At 44.9% G+C, this 18,033-nt stretch overlaps 1 protein-coding gene across 2 annotated transcripts in view; it reads left to right on the top strand.

Moving 5' to 3' along the window:
• The first annotated feature begins 303 nt into the window (after positions 1–303).
• The window catches only part of LOC134908932 (cytochrome P450 2C5-like), a 140,420-nt gene continuing 122,690 nt past the window's right edge, over positions 304–18,033 (top strand). For both annotated transcript variants that reach the window (XM_063915185.1, XM_063915186.1), the window contains exons 1-2: positions 304–411; positions 14,668–14,867. In XM_063915185.1, the coding sequence (XP_063771255.1) occupies positions 14,688–14,867 (180 nt within the window). In that variant the 5' untranslated portion in view covers positions 304–411; positions 14,668–14,687. The remainder of the gene's footprint in view (positions 412–14,667; positions 14,868–18,033) is intronic.

Genomic DNA, 18,033 nt, shown 5'->3' with positions numbered 1-18,033 from the left:
GTCATAATTTGAGCCGCTGGCTAAGACGTGGGGGGTTTCTGGGCAACCGGAACCCCCCTTGTTTGCCTATGGTGCCAATGGAAAAAGTGCCCCCTTCAGGCTGAAGCCCAGTGGCAAATGACTCCATTGTCTCCGGCAGTTCCGCCTCTGATGTGGCTCACGGTTGTACAGTACAATAATACTAAATCATTATCTCCGCTTTGCTCTTGTGTTCAGTGTATCTTTAAGGAGTTTTCTGGCAAGTTTACAAAAACTTTATTGCAAAACTGTTTACTCTGGGTGAGAGAACTTGTCCTTTTCATACCTTTGATATTATGAGTTAGATCTCTCTATAAATACGGTACAGCCGAAACTGACTTGCTGAGAGTTGGTGAGATTTCTGTACCAGCCGTGCCCTCTGCAGACTCTAAGGTGAGTCCTTACTATAAGTGTAGAAAGTCCAGTTGGTGTTATTTAAAGTAATTAATCTATTCTAGTTATATTTATTAGAGATGAGCGGGTTCGGTTTCTCTGAATCCGAACCCGCCAGAACTTCATGTTTTTTTTCACGGGTCCGGGCGACTCGGATCTTCCCGCCTTGCTCGGTTAACCCGAGCGCGCCCGAACGTCATCATGACGCTGTCGGATTCTCGCGAGGCTCGGATTCTATCGCGAGACTCGGATTCTATATAAGGAGCCGCGCGTCGCCGCCATTTTCACACGTGCATTGAGATTGATAGGGAGAGGACGTGGCTGGCGTCCTCTCCGTTTAGAATTAGAATAGATTAGAGAGACACTTGATTTACTAATTTTGGGGAGCATTAGGAGTACTCAGTAGTGTACAGTGCAGAGTTTTGCTGATAGTGACCAGTGACCACCACTTTTATTTATAATCCGTTCTCTGCCTGAAAAAAGCGATACACAGCACACAGTGACTCAGTCACATACCATATCTGTGTGCACTGCTCAGGCTCAGGCCAGTGTGCTGCATCATCTATTATCTATATATAATATTATATATATCTGTCTGACTGCTCAGCTCACACAGCTTATAATTGTGGGGGAGACTGGGGAGCACTACTGCAGTGCCAGTTATAGGTTATAGCAGGAGCCAGGAGTACATAATATAATCCGTTCTCTGCCTGAAAAAAGCGATACACAGCACACAGTGACTCAGTCACATACCATATCTGTGTGCACTGCTCAGGCTCAGGCCAGTGTGCTGCATCATCTATTATCTATATATAATATTATATATATCTGTCTGACTGCTCAGCTCACACAGCTTATAATTGTGGGGGAGACTGGGGAGCACTACTGCAGTGCCAGTTATAGGTTATAGCAGGAGCCAGGAGTACATAATATATTATATAGTGAGTGACCACCAGACACATAGTGCAGTTTATTTAATATATCCGTTCTCTGCCTGAAAAAAGCGATACACACAGTGACTCAGTCAGTCACATACCATATCTGTGTGCACTGCTCAGGCTCAGGCCAGTGTGCTGCATCATCTATATATATTATATATCTGTCTGACTGCTCAACTCACACAGCTTATAATTGTGGGGGAGACTGGGGAGCACTACTGCAGTGCCAGTTATAGGTTATAGCAGGAGCCAGGAGTACATAATATTATATTAAAATTAAACAGTGCACACTTTTGCTGCAGGAGTGCCACTGCCAGTGTGACTAGTGACCAGTGACCTGACCACCAGTATATAATATTAGTAGTATACTATCTCTTTATCAACCAGTCTATATTAGCAGCAGACACAGTGCAGTGCGGTAGTTCACGGCTGTGGCTACCTCTGTGTCGGCACTCGGCAGCCCGTCCATAATTGTATATACCACCTAACCGTGGTTTTTTTTTCTTTCTTTATACATACATACTAGTTACGAGTATACTATCTCTTTATCAACCAGTCTATATATTAGCAGCAGACACAGTACAGTGCGGTAGTTCACGGCTGTGGCTACCTCTGTGTCGGCACTCGGCAGCCCGTCCATAATTGTATATACCACCTAACCGTGGTTTTTTTTTCTTTCTTTATACATACATACTAGTTACGAGTATACTATCTCTTTATCAACCAGTCTATATATTAGCAGCAGACACAGTACAGTGCGGTAGTTCACGGCTGTGGCTACCTCTGTGTCGGCACTCGGCAGCCCGTCCATAATTGTATATACCACCTAACCGTGGTTTTTTTTTCATTCTTTATACATACATACTAGTTACGAGTATACTATCTCTTTATCAACCAGTCTATATTAGCAGCAGACACAGTACAGTGCGGTAGTTCATGGCTGTGGCTACCTCTGTGTCGGCACTCGGCAGCCCGTCCATAATTGTATATACCACCTAACCGTGATTTTTTTTTCTTTCTTTATACATACATACTAGTTACGAGTATACTATCTCTTTATCAACCAGTCTATATATTAGCAGCAGACACAGTACAGTGCGGTAGTTCACGGCTGTGGCTACCTCTGTGTCGGCACTCGGCAGCCCGTCCATAATTGTATATACCACCTAACCGTGGTTTTTTTTTCTTTCTTTATACATACATACTAGTTACGAGTATACTATCTCTTTATCAACCAGTCTATATATTAGCAGCAGACACAGTACAGTGCGGTAGTTCACGGCTGTGGCTACCTCTGTGTCGGCACTCGGCAGCCCGTCCATAATTGTATATACCACCTAACCGTGTTTTTTTTTTCTTTCTTTATACATACATACTAGTTACGAGTATACTATCTCTTTATCAACCAGTCTATATATTAGCAGCAGACACAGTACAGTGCGGTAGTTCACGGCTGTGGCTACCTCTGTGTCGGCACTCGGCAGCCCGTCCATAATTGTATATACCACCTAACCGTGGTTTTTTTTTCTTTCTTTATACATACATACTAGTTACGAGTATACTATCTCTTTATCAACCAGTCTATATATTAGCAGCAGACACAGTACAGTGCGGTAGTTCACGGCTGTGGCTACCTCTGTGTCGGCACTCGGCAGCCCGTCCATAATTGTATATACCACCTAACCGTGGTTTTTTTTTCTTTCTTTATACATACATACTAGTTACGAGTATACTATCTCTTTATCAACCAGTCTATATATTAGCAGCAGACACAGTACAGTGCGGTAGTTCACGGCTGTGGCTACCTCTGTGTCGGCACTCGGCAGCCCGTCCATAATTGTATATACCACCTAACCGTGGGTTTTTTTTCTTTCTTTATACATACATACTAGTTACGAGTATACTATCTCTTTATCAACCAGTCTATATATTAGCAGCAGACACAGTACAGTGCGGTAGTTCACGGCTGTGGCTACCTCTGTGTCGGCACTCGGCAGCCCGTCCATAATTGTATATACCACCTAACCGTGGTTTTTTTTTCTTTCTTTATACATACATACTAGTTACGAGTATACTATCTCTTTATCAACCAGTCTATATTAGCAGCAGACACAGTACAGTGCGGTAGTTCACGGCTGTGGCTACCTCTGTGTCGGCACTCGGCAGCCCGTCCATAATTGTATACTAGTATCCATATCCATCCATCTCCATTGTTTACCTGAGGTGCCTTTTAGTTGTGCCTATTAAAATATGGAGAACAAAAATGTTGAGGTTCCAAAATTAGGGAAAGATCAAGATCCACTTCCACCTCGTGCTGAAGCTGCTGCCACTAGTCATGGCCGAGACGATGAAATGCCAGCAACGTCGTCTGCCAAGGCCGATGCCCAATGGCATAGTACAGAGCATGTCAAAACCAAAACACCAAATATCAGTAAAAAAAGGACTCCAAAACCTAAAATAAAATTGTCGGAGGAGAAGCGTAAACTTGCCAATATGCCATTTACCACACGGAGTGGCAAGGAACGGCTGAGGCCCTGGCCTATGTTCATGGCTAGTGGTTCAGCTTCACATGAGGATGGAAGCACTCAGCCTCTCGCTAGAAAACTGAAAAGACTCAAGCTGGCAAAAGCACCGCAAAGAACTGTGCGTTCTTTGAAATCCCAAATCCACAAGGAGAGTCCAATTGTGTCGGTTGCGATGCCTGACCTTCCCAACACTGGACGTGAAGAGCATGCGCCTTCCACCATTTGCACGCCCCCTGCAAGTGCTGGAAGGAGCACCCGCAGTCCAGTTCCTGATAGTCAGATTGAAGATGTCAGTGTTGAAGTACACCAGGATGAGGAGGATATGGGTGTTGCTGGCGCTGGGGAGGAAATTGACCAGGAGGATTCTGATGGTGAGGTGGTTTGTTTAAGTCAGGCACCCGGGGAGACACCTGTTGTCCGTGGGAGGAATATGGCCGTTGACATGCCAGGTGAAAATACCAAAAAAATCAGCTCTTCGGTGTGGAGGTATTTCACCAGAAATGCGGACAACAGGTGTCAAGCCGTGTGTTCCCTTTGTCAAGCTGTAATAAGTAGGGGTAAGGACGTTAACCACCTCGGAACATCCTCCCTTATACGTCACCTGCAGCGCATTCATAATAAGTCAGTGACAAGTTCAAAAACTTTGGGTGACAGCGGAAGCAGTCCACTGACCAGTAAATCCCTTCCTCTTGTAACCAAGCTCACGCAAACCACCCCACCAACTCCCTCAGTGTCAATTTCCTCCTTCCCCAGGAATGCCAATAGTCCTGCAGGCCATGTCACTGGCAATTCTGACGAGTCCTCTCCTGCTTGGGATTCCTCCGATGCATCCTTGCGTGTAACGCCTACTGCTGCTGGCGCTGCTGTTGTTGCCGCTGGGAGTCGATGGTCATCCCAGAGGGGAAGTCGTAAGCCCACTTGTACTACTTCCAGTAAGCAATTGACTGTTCAACAGTCCTTTGCGAGGAAGATGAAATATCACAGCAGTCATCCTACTGCAAAGCGGATAACTGAGGCCTTGACAACTATGTTGGTGTTAGACGTGCGTCCGGTATCCGCCGTTAGTTCACAGGGAACTAGACAATTTATTGAGGCAGTGTGCCCCCGTTACCAAATACCATCTAGGTTCCACTTCTCTAGGCAGGCGATACCGAGAATGTACACGGACGTCAGAAAAAGACTCACCAGTGTCCTAAAAAATGCAGTTGTACCCAATGTCCACTTAACCACGGACATGTGGACAAGTGGAGCAGGGCAGGGTCAGGACTATATGACTGTGACAGCCCACTGGGTAGATGTATGGACTCCCGCCGCAAGAACAGCAGCGGCGGCACCAGTAGCAGCATCTCGCAAACGCCAACTCTTTCCTAGGCAGGCTACGCTTTGTATCACCGCTTTCCAGAATACGCACACAGCTGAAAACCTCTTACGGCAACTGAGGAAGATCATCGCGGAATGGCTTACCCCAATTGGACTCTCCTGTGGATTTGTGGCATCGGACAACGCCAGCAATATTGTGTGTGCATTAAATATGGGCAAATTCCAGCACGTCCCATGTTTTGCACATACCTTGAATTTGGTGGTGCAGAATTTTTTAAAAAACGACAGGGGCGTGCAAGAGATGCTGTCGGTGGCCAGAAAAATTGCGGGACACTTTCGGCGTACAGGCACCACGTACAGAAGACTGGAGCACCACCAAAAACTACTGAACCTGCCCTGCCATCATCTGAAGCAAGAAGTGGTAACGAGGTGGAATTCAACCCTCTATATGCTTCAGAGGTTGGAGGAGCAGCAAAAGGCCATTCAAGCCTATACAATTGAGCACGATATAGTAGGTGGAATGCACCTGTCTCAAGTGCAGTGGAGAATGATTTCAACGTTGTGCAAGGTTCTGATGCCCTTTGAACTTGCCACACGTGAAGTCAGTTCAGACACTGCCAGCCTGAGTCAGGTCATTCCCCTCATCAGGCTTTTGCAGAAGAAGCTGGAGGCATTGAAGGAGGAGCTAAAAGGGAGCGATTCCGCTAGGCATGTGGGACTTGTGGATGCAGCCCTTAATTCGCTTAACAAGGATTCACGGGTGGTCAATCTGTTGAAATCAGAGCACTACATTTTGGCCACCGTGCTCGATCCTAGATTTAAAGCCTACCTTGGATCTCTCTTTCCGGCAGACACAGGTCTGCTGGGGTTGAAAGACCTGCTGGTGACAAAATTGTCAAGTCAAGCGGAACGCGACCTGTCAACATCTCCTCCTTCACATTCTCCCGCAACTGGGGGTGCGAGGAAAAGGCTCAGAATTCCGAGCCCACCCGCTGGCGGTGATGCAGGGCAGTCTGGAGCGACTGCTGATGCTGACATCTGGTCCGGACTGAAGGACCTGACAACGATTATGGACATGTCGTCTACTGTCACTGCATATGATTCTCTCAACATTGATAGAATGGTGGAGGATTATATGAGTGACCGCATCCAAGTAGGCACGTCACACAGTCCGTACTTATACTGGCAGGAAAAAGAGGCAATTTGGAGGCCCTTGCACAAACTGGCTTTATTCTACCTAAGTTGCCCTCCCACAAGTGTGTACTCCGAAAGAGTGTTTAGTGCCGCCGCTCACCTTGTCAGCAATCGGCGTACGAGGTTACATCCAGAAAATGTGGAGAAGATGATGTTCATTAAAATGAATTATAATCAATTCCTCCGCGGAGACATTGACCAGCAGCAATTGCCTCCACAAAGTACACAGGGAGCTGAGATGGTGGATTCCAGTGGGGACGAATTGATAATCTGTGAGGAGGGGGATGTACACGGTGATATATCGGAGGGTGAAGATGAGGTGGACATCTTGCCTCTGTAGAGCCAGTTTGTGCAAGGAGAGATTAATTGCTTCTTTTTTGGGGGGGGTCCAAACCAACCCGTCATATCAGTCACAGTCGTGTGGCAGACCCTGTCACTGAAATGATGGGTTGGTTAAAGTGTGCATGTCCTGTTTTGTTTATACAACATAAGGGTGGGTGGGAGGGCCCAAGGACAATTCCATCTTGCACCTCTTTTTTCTTTTCTTTTTCTTTGCATCATGTGCTGATTGGGGAGGGTTTTTTGGAAGGGACATCCTGCGTGACACTGCAGTGCCACTCCTAGATGGGCCCGGTGTTTGTGTCGGCCACTAGGGTCGCTAATCTTACTCACACAGTCAGCTACCTCATTGCGCCTCTTTTTTTCTTTGCGTCATGTGCTGTTTGGGGAGGGTTTTTTGGAAGGGACATCCTGCGTGACACTGCAGTGCCACTCCTAGATGGGCCCGGTGTTTGTGTCGGCCACTAGGGTCGCTAATCTTACTCACACAGCTACCTCATTGCGCCTCTTTTTTTCTTTGCGTCATGTGCTGTTTGGGGAGGGTTTTTTGGAAGGGACATCCTGCGTGACACTGCAGTGCCACTCCTAGATGGGCCCGGTGTTTGTGTCGGCCACTAGGGTCGCTAATCTTACTCACACAGCTACCTCATTGCGCCTCTTTTTTTCTTTGCGTCATGTGCTGTTTGGGGAGGGTTTTTTGGAAGGGCCATCCTGCGTGACACTGCAGTGCCACTCCTAGATGGGCCCGGTGTTTGTGTCGGCCACTAGGGTCGCTAATCTTACTCACACAGCTACCTCATTGCGCCTCTTTTTTTCTTTGCGTCATGTGCTGTTTGGGGAGGGTTTTTTGGAAGGGACATCCTGCGTGACACTGCAGTGCCACTCCTAGATGGGCCCGGTGTTTGTGTCAGCCACTAGGGTCGCTTATCTTACTCACACAGCGACCTCGGTGCAAATTTTAGGACTAAAAATAATATTGTGAGGTGTGAGGTATTCAGAATAGACTGAAAATGAGTGTAAATTATGGTTTTTGAGGTTAATAATACTTTGGGATCAAAATGACCCCCAAATTCTATGATTTAAGCTGTTTTTTAGTGTTTTTGGAAAAAAACACCCGAATCCAAAACACACCCGAATCCGACAAAAAAAATTCGGTGAGGTTTTGCCAAAACGCGTTCGAACCCAAAACACGGCCGCGGAACCGAACCCAAAACCAAAACACAAAACCCGAAAAATTTCAGGCGCTCATCTCTAATATTTATCAACTTCTTAAGCAAATACAGAAGTATACATTTTATTAGTTATACATAAAAGTATACCACAAAGTAATTGCAGATAAAATGCACATAGAAATATAAAAATACAACCTCCAAACACATACATTTTTTATATTGTCATTTTTGCATTTGAATGTCTTTGCACCAGCTCCTGGACTACACTGGAGATTTGCTGAAGGATTTAACTTTGCTAATCTGTGCTTAAAGGGTCATGAAGCGGGATCTGGTCTGAAGGTCTACACTGTCTAGGTCTACACTGTCTAGGTCGACAATGTTTAAGTCGACCACTATAGGTTGACAGGGTTTCTAGGTCGACAGCGTTTCTAGGTCTTCAGGGTTTCTAGGTCGACATGTGTTAGGTCGACAGGTCAAAAGGTCAACATGAGTTTTTCACATTTTTTCTTTTTTTGAACTTTTTCATACTTAACGATCCATGTGGACTACGATTGGAATGGTAATCTATGCCAAGTGAAGCGAGCCATGCGAGGGGACATGGTGCACTAATTGGGGTTCCCGGTCACTCTATGAAGAGACCGATACACACACACACACACACACACACACACACACACACACAAAAAACCCTCATGTTGACCTTTTGACCTGTCGACCTAGCAAATGTCGACCTAAAACCCTGTCGACCTTCCAACCCTGTCGACCTAGTGACTGTCGACCTATAGTGGTCGACCTAAACATTGTCGACAAAAACACTGTCGATCTAATGATCCACACCCCATGAAATATGTTTAAGTGGATCCACGGTGCTCAGTTGGCCAATTTGCTTAAATTGTAAAAGTCAAAATTTTCAATTTATTAAAATTTGAGAATGTGATAATGCTTTTTTTTTTTTAATTCAGTTTTATTTTAGTACTGTATACTTATTTTTATGGTGGTTGGTAGGTGTTGCTGATCTCGCTGTACCTATTCATGGTAGTGGGAGTCAGGAGAAGGTGTCCAGTTTATGGTATCAGGCAGTGCCAGATTAAGGTCCACATGGGCCTGGAGCTGAAGTTTTAGAAGGGCCTATTGTGTGCCTCGGTAGGAGGCGTGTCAAGTGCAGTGGTGGTGTGACTTGTGATGTGGGGGTGTGGTCTAAACAGTGGGTGTGCCCTGTGCCATGAGTGTGGCTATCTCCATGGAGGTCATAGCTAGTGCCTACTTTTAACAACTTAATAGTTGAGCCATAACAAGAAAAAGTTTGTGGCCACCATATAATACAGAGTATAAGTGACAGCCATGTGATACAGAGAGCATTGCAGTGAATGCCATATAATACAGAGAGCATCACAGTGACCACCATATAATACAGAGAGCATCGCAGTGACCACCATATAATACAGAGAGCATCGCAGTGACCACCATATAATACAGAGAGCATCGAAGTGACCACCATATAATACAGAGAGCATTGCAGTGACCACCATATATTACAAATACTGTATCAACATGCAAAGCTGGTGGAAAGTAGAGGCAACGATAGGGGAAAACAAAGCAGATATGGAAAGATTACAAAAGATAGGGACAATACAGTGCAGATAGGGAAAGGGAGCAGAGATGGGGGCAAAACAGAGCAGACCGGGACCTGAGGGCTCCTTGGAAACACTTACTGACACAGATACTTACTGACACAGACACCACTTACTGACAGACACTGCTTACTGACACAGACACACTTACTGACACAAACACACTGATACAGACCCTCTTACTAACACAGACAAACTTACTGAAACACTGTATTGACACACACTTATTGACACACACCACCTTCTGACACAGATTTACTGACACTTAATCACCACTTACTGACACCTACACAGACACCTCTTACTGACAAATATACAATTTACCGACACAGACACCACTTACTGACAGATATCACTTATGGACACAGACACCCCTTACTGACACATTCCACTTACTGACATAGCTTCCACTTACTGACATAAACACACTAATACAGACACACTTATGGACACACACATATTGACAGAGACACACTTATATACAAAAACACATTTACTGACAAACACAGATACAATTTACTAACACAAGCACCCTTTACTGACAGATACAATTTACTGAGACACCCTTTACTGACAGATACAATTTACTAACACAAATACCCTTTACTGACAGATACAATTTACTAAGACACCCTTTACTGACAGACACCCTTACTACCCACTCAGCTCTTATAGCCACGGATCTCCTAAAAGACAGCAGCTTCCTGCCCCAGACCCTTCCCTTCTTTCATGAGGCATGTGATTGTCACTGGAAGTGGCAGGAATGGTAAGCATTCGCATTTACTTTGGGTGAGAAAGGGTGTGGATCCTCGGATGGGTCTGGGGGTGGTGCTTCGGGTAGTATGGTGTGGTGCCTCGGAAAGGTCTGGGCGCAGAGGTTCGGACGGATCTGGGGGCAGTACCTCCAGCAAATTCAGGACGTTGGGCAGCCAGTTTGGCATGGGAGTGAATGGGCAGCCGGAAGGTGAGTGAGCTGAGTTTTTTTCCGGTCAACACTACTAGCTGCACTACAGGAGATCCTGTGGGCCTAATTTCAATGGGGTCCTGGAACTGCAGCGCCATACGCCCCATTGTTAATCCGACCCTGGTTACAGGTAAAATGGGGGGGGGGGGGGGGTACACTGTGCTGCACCTGATTTATGATAGCTATGTGTCCGTATAATGATAGCTCTGTGCTGTGATTGCCAACTTTATGGATATGGGATAGGGCAGCCAGCTTGGAGGTGTGGATGAGAAAGAGACAGAAGTGCTGGGGGAGTGTGGTGCCATAGTCGGGTCATTGCAGCCCACTCCCCACTATGCACAGCCTCGATTATAGTTACTGCAGAGCATGCAAGGGGGGGTTGGAGGTTGGAGCAGTGTCATCACCAACTTCACTCGATGGGCTGCCGGCAGACTTACTGTACCTTGTAGAGACACCTATATTATGGGAGTCTTCTGGAGAATTCAGAAGGGATGCAGTCAGGATGCTTGCCGTTGGGATGCAGCGGTCAAAATTCCGGTGCCAGAACCTTGACACATGGCCAGAATGCCAAAGCCGGTATCCCGACATTGCTCAGATTGCCATCACCAGAATCCCGACATACCGACTATAAGTATGCCGGGGACTCCTAGGGTTAGGCTGCGCAGGGTGAGGGGGGTATTTAGGTTTAAGCACCAAACGGAAGGTTAGGTTTTATGCCACAGGGAGGAAGGGTTCTGTTTGCAGAAATCAGCCTCTAAGTTGTGTGCTCCTGAGGAGTCAATCCTTGGTCCTGCAAGTGCAGTGCACTCCATTCTCTCTGGCTTTATCTTCTAGAGGTCTCCAAGAGCAACCTGCTGTGTGACAGCTCAGTGGGTTCCAGATGATGAATAGTGAGCAGCAAGGCAGTGGTGATATTGATATCCTCTACATTTCAGCTCATTAGCCATCACCAGGGATAATGATTGTGTCTGTGCAGTTTATACCCGTTTGTTACTCAGGTGGATGCATTCTGATTGGCTTCTATTTGAAATTGGTGCTTTATCTCTGTGACTGGAATGTGCAGGAAACAATGAGGGGTAAGGAATATAGGTGCGGGAAAAGAAAGTGTGTCTGTGATGCCACAGCTACCACCAAGAAATAAGTACTGTTTGATCTTTGTGCAAAAGCAATAGCCAGGAATATGATGCAAAGTAACGACAGGCTGTTTCCAGATCTACAGTATGTTCATTAAAGTATATGTGTGAGCAGACTTGTGTGTAGATGGATCAGAGACAATCTGATTTGTGATGCAATGGATATGAATATAGCATTCTTAATGTGGTTTGAAATACCATGGTATTATGTATCATGATTGTGGGGACTGATGATTAATGCACAAATTGGACATTAGTGTGCGTCCTAACTTTTTGTATGGGTCTAGTAATAATAACTGCTAAGGTTTTGATCACAGTGTTCCAATTGTCCTGGTAGTGTCCCCAACCGAGAGATACAGCCTCTGATGCTATAAAAGGGATCTGCACCTGTTGATCTTTGCTAGGTAATTATAGCTCCACTCTGTGATGCTATAATAGGGATCTGCACCTAGTGATCTTTGCTAGGTAATTATAGCTCCACTCTGTGATGCTATAATAGGGATCTGCACCTAGTGATCTTTGCTAGGTGATTATAGCTCCACCCCCTAATGTTATAAAAGGGATCTGCACCTGGTGATCTTTGCTAGGTGATTAGTCTCTAGTTTCTAAGGTCACCATTCTGATTATCTGCTGGTATGACCTTGTCCAGATTACCTACGTCCTTCTCTCCTTCAGTTAACTTCCATTTGCCATTTAGTGCTATTTGGATTCCATCTCTGCTAGAGATGTGTGGTTCTCCAGAATCCTAAATCCACACAAATTTTGTGGATCTGAACCAAACCGAACCAAAACCCGGTTTGTATCTTCCAGTGGTTTGGAATTCGTGCAACTGCCAGAAAGCGAACCATGCTGCCCCCTTTTCTAGTTTGCAACACAGAATTTGCTCTGCTGCATCTAGCTAGATTACTCCTTTGCAGGAAAATTAGCAATGTTTTAAAGTGACCTCCCTGTTTCCAACCTCTCTCGCTCCTATAAACCCAACACTGGCTCCCTCTCTATTTCAGAACCCAAATCAAACTCCTCACACTCACTTACAAAGCCCTCAAGTATTCCTCTTCTATTTTTTATAACTGATCTCATCTACCTTCCTACTCCTGCCCACCCACTTCGCTTCATAAACGAATGTCGTCTCTCCTCCCAACTGATTACTACCTCCCACATCTGCATCCAAGATTTTGCCCATGCTGCATCCTACCACTGGAACTCTCTCCCTCTGCCTAACAGATTCTCCATCTCTCGAAAAAACTTCAAACTCCCAGCTCTCATCCTAACTAGGGATGTGCGCTTCTGAATCTGTGGAATCCAAACCGCCCGAATACTGGAATCCAAGCGCACCCGAGCCTGAGGCTCGGTTGTTTCTGCCAGACTGGGATCCCAGTGCGAGGCTGAATGTCATGGTCCCGGCGTCAGATTCTCGCGGGACTTGAATTCTATAAAAGGTGCCGCAGACGAGACTATGAGCCATTTTTTGGAGAGAGCAGCAGCACACTGATCTGCAATAAAAAAAACATAACTGTATAAAATAATCTATATTTAGGGGGACATTTAGTATAAAGCAAGAGAAGGGAAGTGGAACATAAATGATCCATATACTAGACTGAGTCTGTCAGTATATTAAAGTATATGTATAGGGGATACACTGCTGCAAGCCTGCAACTGCTTTGTCCAGAGTCTCACAACGGGCTGTACTGTAGGGGGTACACTGTATGCTGTGTTGATTTTGCTGTTATTACAACTGTGCTGCCTCCATTCCAAACTCAGAGTCTCAAAAGGGGGTGCGCTGTACCGTAGTGCACTTTCTTTACTTTCATCTAACCCTATGATTCACGCAGTTTGAAAGGAGCTGCAAGTTATATAAAATATATAATTCATTTCTATTGTTTGTACTATTCATGTGCTGTACCCTAGTGTGCTTTCTTCACGTGCATCTAACCCTATGATTCATGCAATTTGAAAGGAGCTGCAAGTTATTTAAAATATATAATTAAATAACTTATTTTGTTTGTACTGTTTGGTGTGCTGTACCCTAGTGCGCTTTCTTCACGTGCATCTAACCCTGTGATTTATGCAGTTTGAAACTAGCTGCAAGTTATATAAAATATATCATCAATGAATTTCTATTGTATGTACTATTTGGTGTGCTGTACCATAGAGCGTATTCTTCACATGTATCTAACCATATGATTCATGCAGTTTGCAAGTAGATGCAAGTTATATAAAATATATTGTTAATTTCTATTGTTTGCACAAGGGGGTGCGCTGTACCCTAGTATGCATTCTTCCAATGCATCTAACATTGTGATTCACATAGTTTCCCTGTCACTGGAGGGTTTGATTTGTTAAAGTGTGCATGTCCTTTTTAATATCCAACATAAGGGTGAGTGGGAAGGGCCCAAAGACAATTTAATCTTGCACCACTGTTCATTTCTTCCACTGCTGTGTGTCATAGATATGCTATATGGGTTTGTGCCGCTGCTCTGTCACTTAGTAAACCAGCCAGCTCATTGCAGACGGTGGCCTAAAGTGGATGAAAACAACATTTGCTGTAAGGTGGTCAAAACTGTCGGCAAATGACTGGAAATTAATGTTGTTGAGGTTGATAATACTCTAGGAGCAAAAAAAAGGCACAAATTAATAGCTTTTTATTGTACATTTTTGAAAAAAAATCCCAAACCAGTCACGGCAGTTTGGCAAATCCAAATCCAAAACCGTCCGACAAATTAGAACCAAATCCAAATCCAGCACAAATGGCCAACCGCACATCCCTAATCTTAACCCAGTTATCCATCATGCTTGATTACTGTCTCTCTCCCCTGTATCATTCCTGTCTGTCTCCCACTCCCCTTTAGATTTTCAGCTCTCAAGAGCAGGACTTTCTTCTGCCTTTTCTTTACATTTTGTGTCCTATTCACAATGCAGATGTTCTTGTGCTTTTCCTTCCCTCACACTATTATCTCTCATTGTTCAAAACAGCACTAATCCCCTTGAAGCTGTTTTCATGGCAGACATCACACTGATATTCAATTTACTGTTTCTATAGGAGAAAGCTTTGCCGACACCATGAGTATCGCCGACCCAGTCACTATACTGTCTATCATCCTATGCATTTTCGTGGCAATACTTTACTATGGACGCAAAAGAAACATTTATCACAATTTCCCTCCTGGTCCCACGCCATTTCCTATCATCGGAAACATCCACCTTATGGACATGAAGAAACCTTATGAAACACTTCACCAGGTAAGCTTCAATTTACTATAATACACCTACTGTAATGAAGGGGTTAAATGATGATCTGTTTCTATATTACTACAAACAGTGAAAGGTGGCTGGTGCCACCATTGGCAGACGGTAAGAAGTACTGGAATGCAGAATTGCAGTCTCAGGGGTTGATCCTATTATATGCGATAGTCGTGAGTAGCTGTTGCAATGTTGCAGAAACGTTGGCAATGGCACTGCAACTCGCCGCTGTCCTAATCCAATCTCGCTCCGCACTCACAGATTTTTGTACATACTGTAGCTATTTGGGGCTGCAAAAAAAAAGTCCATAGGTACCATAAATGTGGCTTATACTCACGCTGCAAGGGGACTGACGGCTAATAGGATTGACCCCATAGTGTAACAGTACAGCTAAACTAGTGTAGGCGAGATAAACAGGTCAATGGATAATGTGACTAGCGAACTGAAAAAATGAATGACTGTCATGCATATCTATTTTACTGCATTGTTTACTGTATATCGCTTTAATTACTGGGGTCATGGAGTATTACATATACTATAACATCTCTAAAAACCAGTAAGAATGAGGAAAATGGGCGTGGTCACGGGAAAAGGGGGCATGTCCCTGCAGTGCTGCTATAGAAATCTATAGAAAGCCAGAGGCACTGCACCCGGTACAAAGCCCCTGTTTGCCGGTACAGACCATAAAAAATGGTACTGTACCGGCTAAAATGGTACTGTTGGAAGGTGAGGTATTATGGGTGATGTCCTGCCTCAAAGATGTCAGTCCTTCATGTTGCCTTATCTGAGAGCATCCAACTAGGCTCCATCCTTTCCCCCCAGAACAAGAGGTTGCAAGATGAAATGAAAGTTGTGATTTTACTGCAGAGCATCCAGCAGTGATCTTACACAGCACAGAGTGGGCCTATAGCTGGTGTTACCCCATAGAAGCCTATGGGTTTCATTCCACGTTGCACTGGTTTGAAGGATCAGAACCGATTCCCCGAGCATGCTCTGCGGCGCCACGTCCTTCTGTGCATGCGCAGATGGACTCCCAGGTCATAAACCCAGAAGTCCAGGGACCGGAGCTCATCGCGAAGGACAGCATTTATCGGAAAATCTGCCCATCACAATACTAATCGCATATGTTCATAAATATGTAATCAGTATCAATGCGCTGTGTGGTGGAATGTACACTGCAAGGTTAGTACAACTGCATTCCCTCCAACATGACTAGAGTTGAGTGGGTTCGGTTCTCTGAGAACCGAACCCCCCCAAACTTCACGTTCCAAGCCGGGAACCGAGCCTGACTCGGGACTTCCCACCAGACTTGGGTCCCAGAACGAGGCAAAACATCATCATCCCGCTGTTGGATTCTTGTGGGTTTTGAATTCCATATAAGGAGCCGTGTGTCGCCGCCATTTTAAGTCCAGACTTAGAGAGTGAAGGAGACAGACCTCTGTCTCTCTCTGTGGGTGGTGGCATCGGGTGGGGTCAGTGTGTGCTCTCTAGGGGTGCTATCCTGTCACTGTGGTGTCCCTGTGATGTTAGGGGTGCTGTCCTGGCTGTCACTGGTGTTTCATGTGCTGTTAGGGGTGCTGCAGCTGTATGTGGGTGTTGCTGTCAAGGCTGCTGTGCTGTACTTGGGCCTTGTCCTCCTATATGCTGTGAAAATACAGGGGTGCTGGCATTGTCTTGTAAACTGCAAAAATACAGGGGTGCTGTGAAAATAAATGTACACTGACCCTGTCTTATATGCTGTAAAAATTCAGGGGTGCTGTGAAAATAAATGTACACTGGCCCTGTCTTATATGCTGTAAAAATTCAGGGGTGCTGTGAAAATAAATGTACACTGGCCCTGTCTTGTATGCTGTAAAAATTCAGGGGTGCAGTTAAAATAAATGTACACTTGCCCTTTCTTGTATGCTGTAAAAATATAGGAGTGCTGTGAATATAAAGGGGTGCTGGCCCTGTCTTGCATGCTGTAAAATTACAGGGGTGCTGTGAAAATAAAGGGGCACTGTTCTGTGTGCTACAAAATAAAGGGGTGCTGTCCTATGAAATGGAGAACAAAAATTTGCAGGAAAAAATAGTGAAAGATCAGGAACCACTTCCAGTTCCTAGTACTAGTGCTGAATCTGCTGCTGCCAACAGTCATGACATTGACGGTGCAATTCCATAAATGTCGTCTGCCGATGCCCAATGTCATAGAGGGCATGTAAAATCCAAGAAGCAAAAATTAAGAACAAAAAAAAGGAAACTATCTGATAAGAAACATAAAATTGACAATATGATATTCACGACACGAAGTGGCAAGGAAAGGCTAAGGCCTTGGCCTATGTTCATGACCGGTGGTTCAACTTCTCATGAAGATGGAAGCCCTCCTCCTCGAAAAATAAAAAAAATAAACCTTGCAGGTGCTGGGAGGAGCACCACCATTCCAGTTGCTGATATTGATATTTAGGATGTCACTGTAGAAGTACACCAGGATGAGGGGGATATTGGTATAGCTGGCACTGAGGAGAAAGTTGACGATGAGGATTCTGATGGTGATGTGGTTTGTTTGAATAAGGCACCAGCGGAGACAGTTGTTGTCCTTGGGATGAAAAACCCCATTGTCATGCCTGGGCAAAATATCAAAAAAGCCACCTCTTCAGTGTGGAATTATTTGTCCAGAAATCAAGACAACAGGTGTTAAGCCATGTGTTGCCTTTGTCAATCCATAATAAGTAGGGCTAAGAATGTTAACCACCTAGAAACATCCTTCCTTATATGTCACCTGCAGCACATTCATCATAAGTCATTGTCAAGTTTAGAAACTTTGGGTAATAGCATAAGCAGTCCACTGAAACATAAATGATGTGAATTGTTTGAATAATATTTCTCTGTGAGGATGAGGATGTAAATACTGAAGGGGGGAACCTTAGGATGAGGATGACATCTAGCCTCTGTAGAGCCTGTTTGTGCAAGGAGAGATTAATTGATTCTTTTTTGGTGGGGGCCCAAACAAAGCAATCATTTCAGCCACAGTTGTGTGGCAGACTCTGTCACTGAAATTATTGTTTTTTTGAAGAGTGCATGTGCTGTTTATACAACATAAGGGTGAGTGGCAGAGCCCAAGGACAATTCCATCTTCCACATCTTTTCATTGTCTGCCACATCTTTCCAGGGCTGCTGCCCCTATATG

This window comes from Pseudophryne corroboree, chromosome 4, assembly GCF_028390025.1.
Source record: "Pseudophryne corroboree isolate aPseCor3 chromosome 4, aPseCor3.hap2, whole genome shotgun sequence".
In the NCBI taxonomy this organism is placed as follows: domain Eukaryota; kingdom Metazoa; phylum Chordata; class Amphibia; order Anura; family Myobatrachidae; genus Pseudophryne; species Pseudophryne corroboree.
This window is presented reverse-complemented; position numbering and strand designations above follow the sequence as displayed.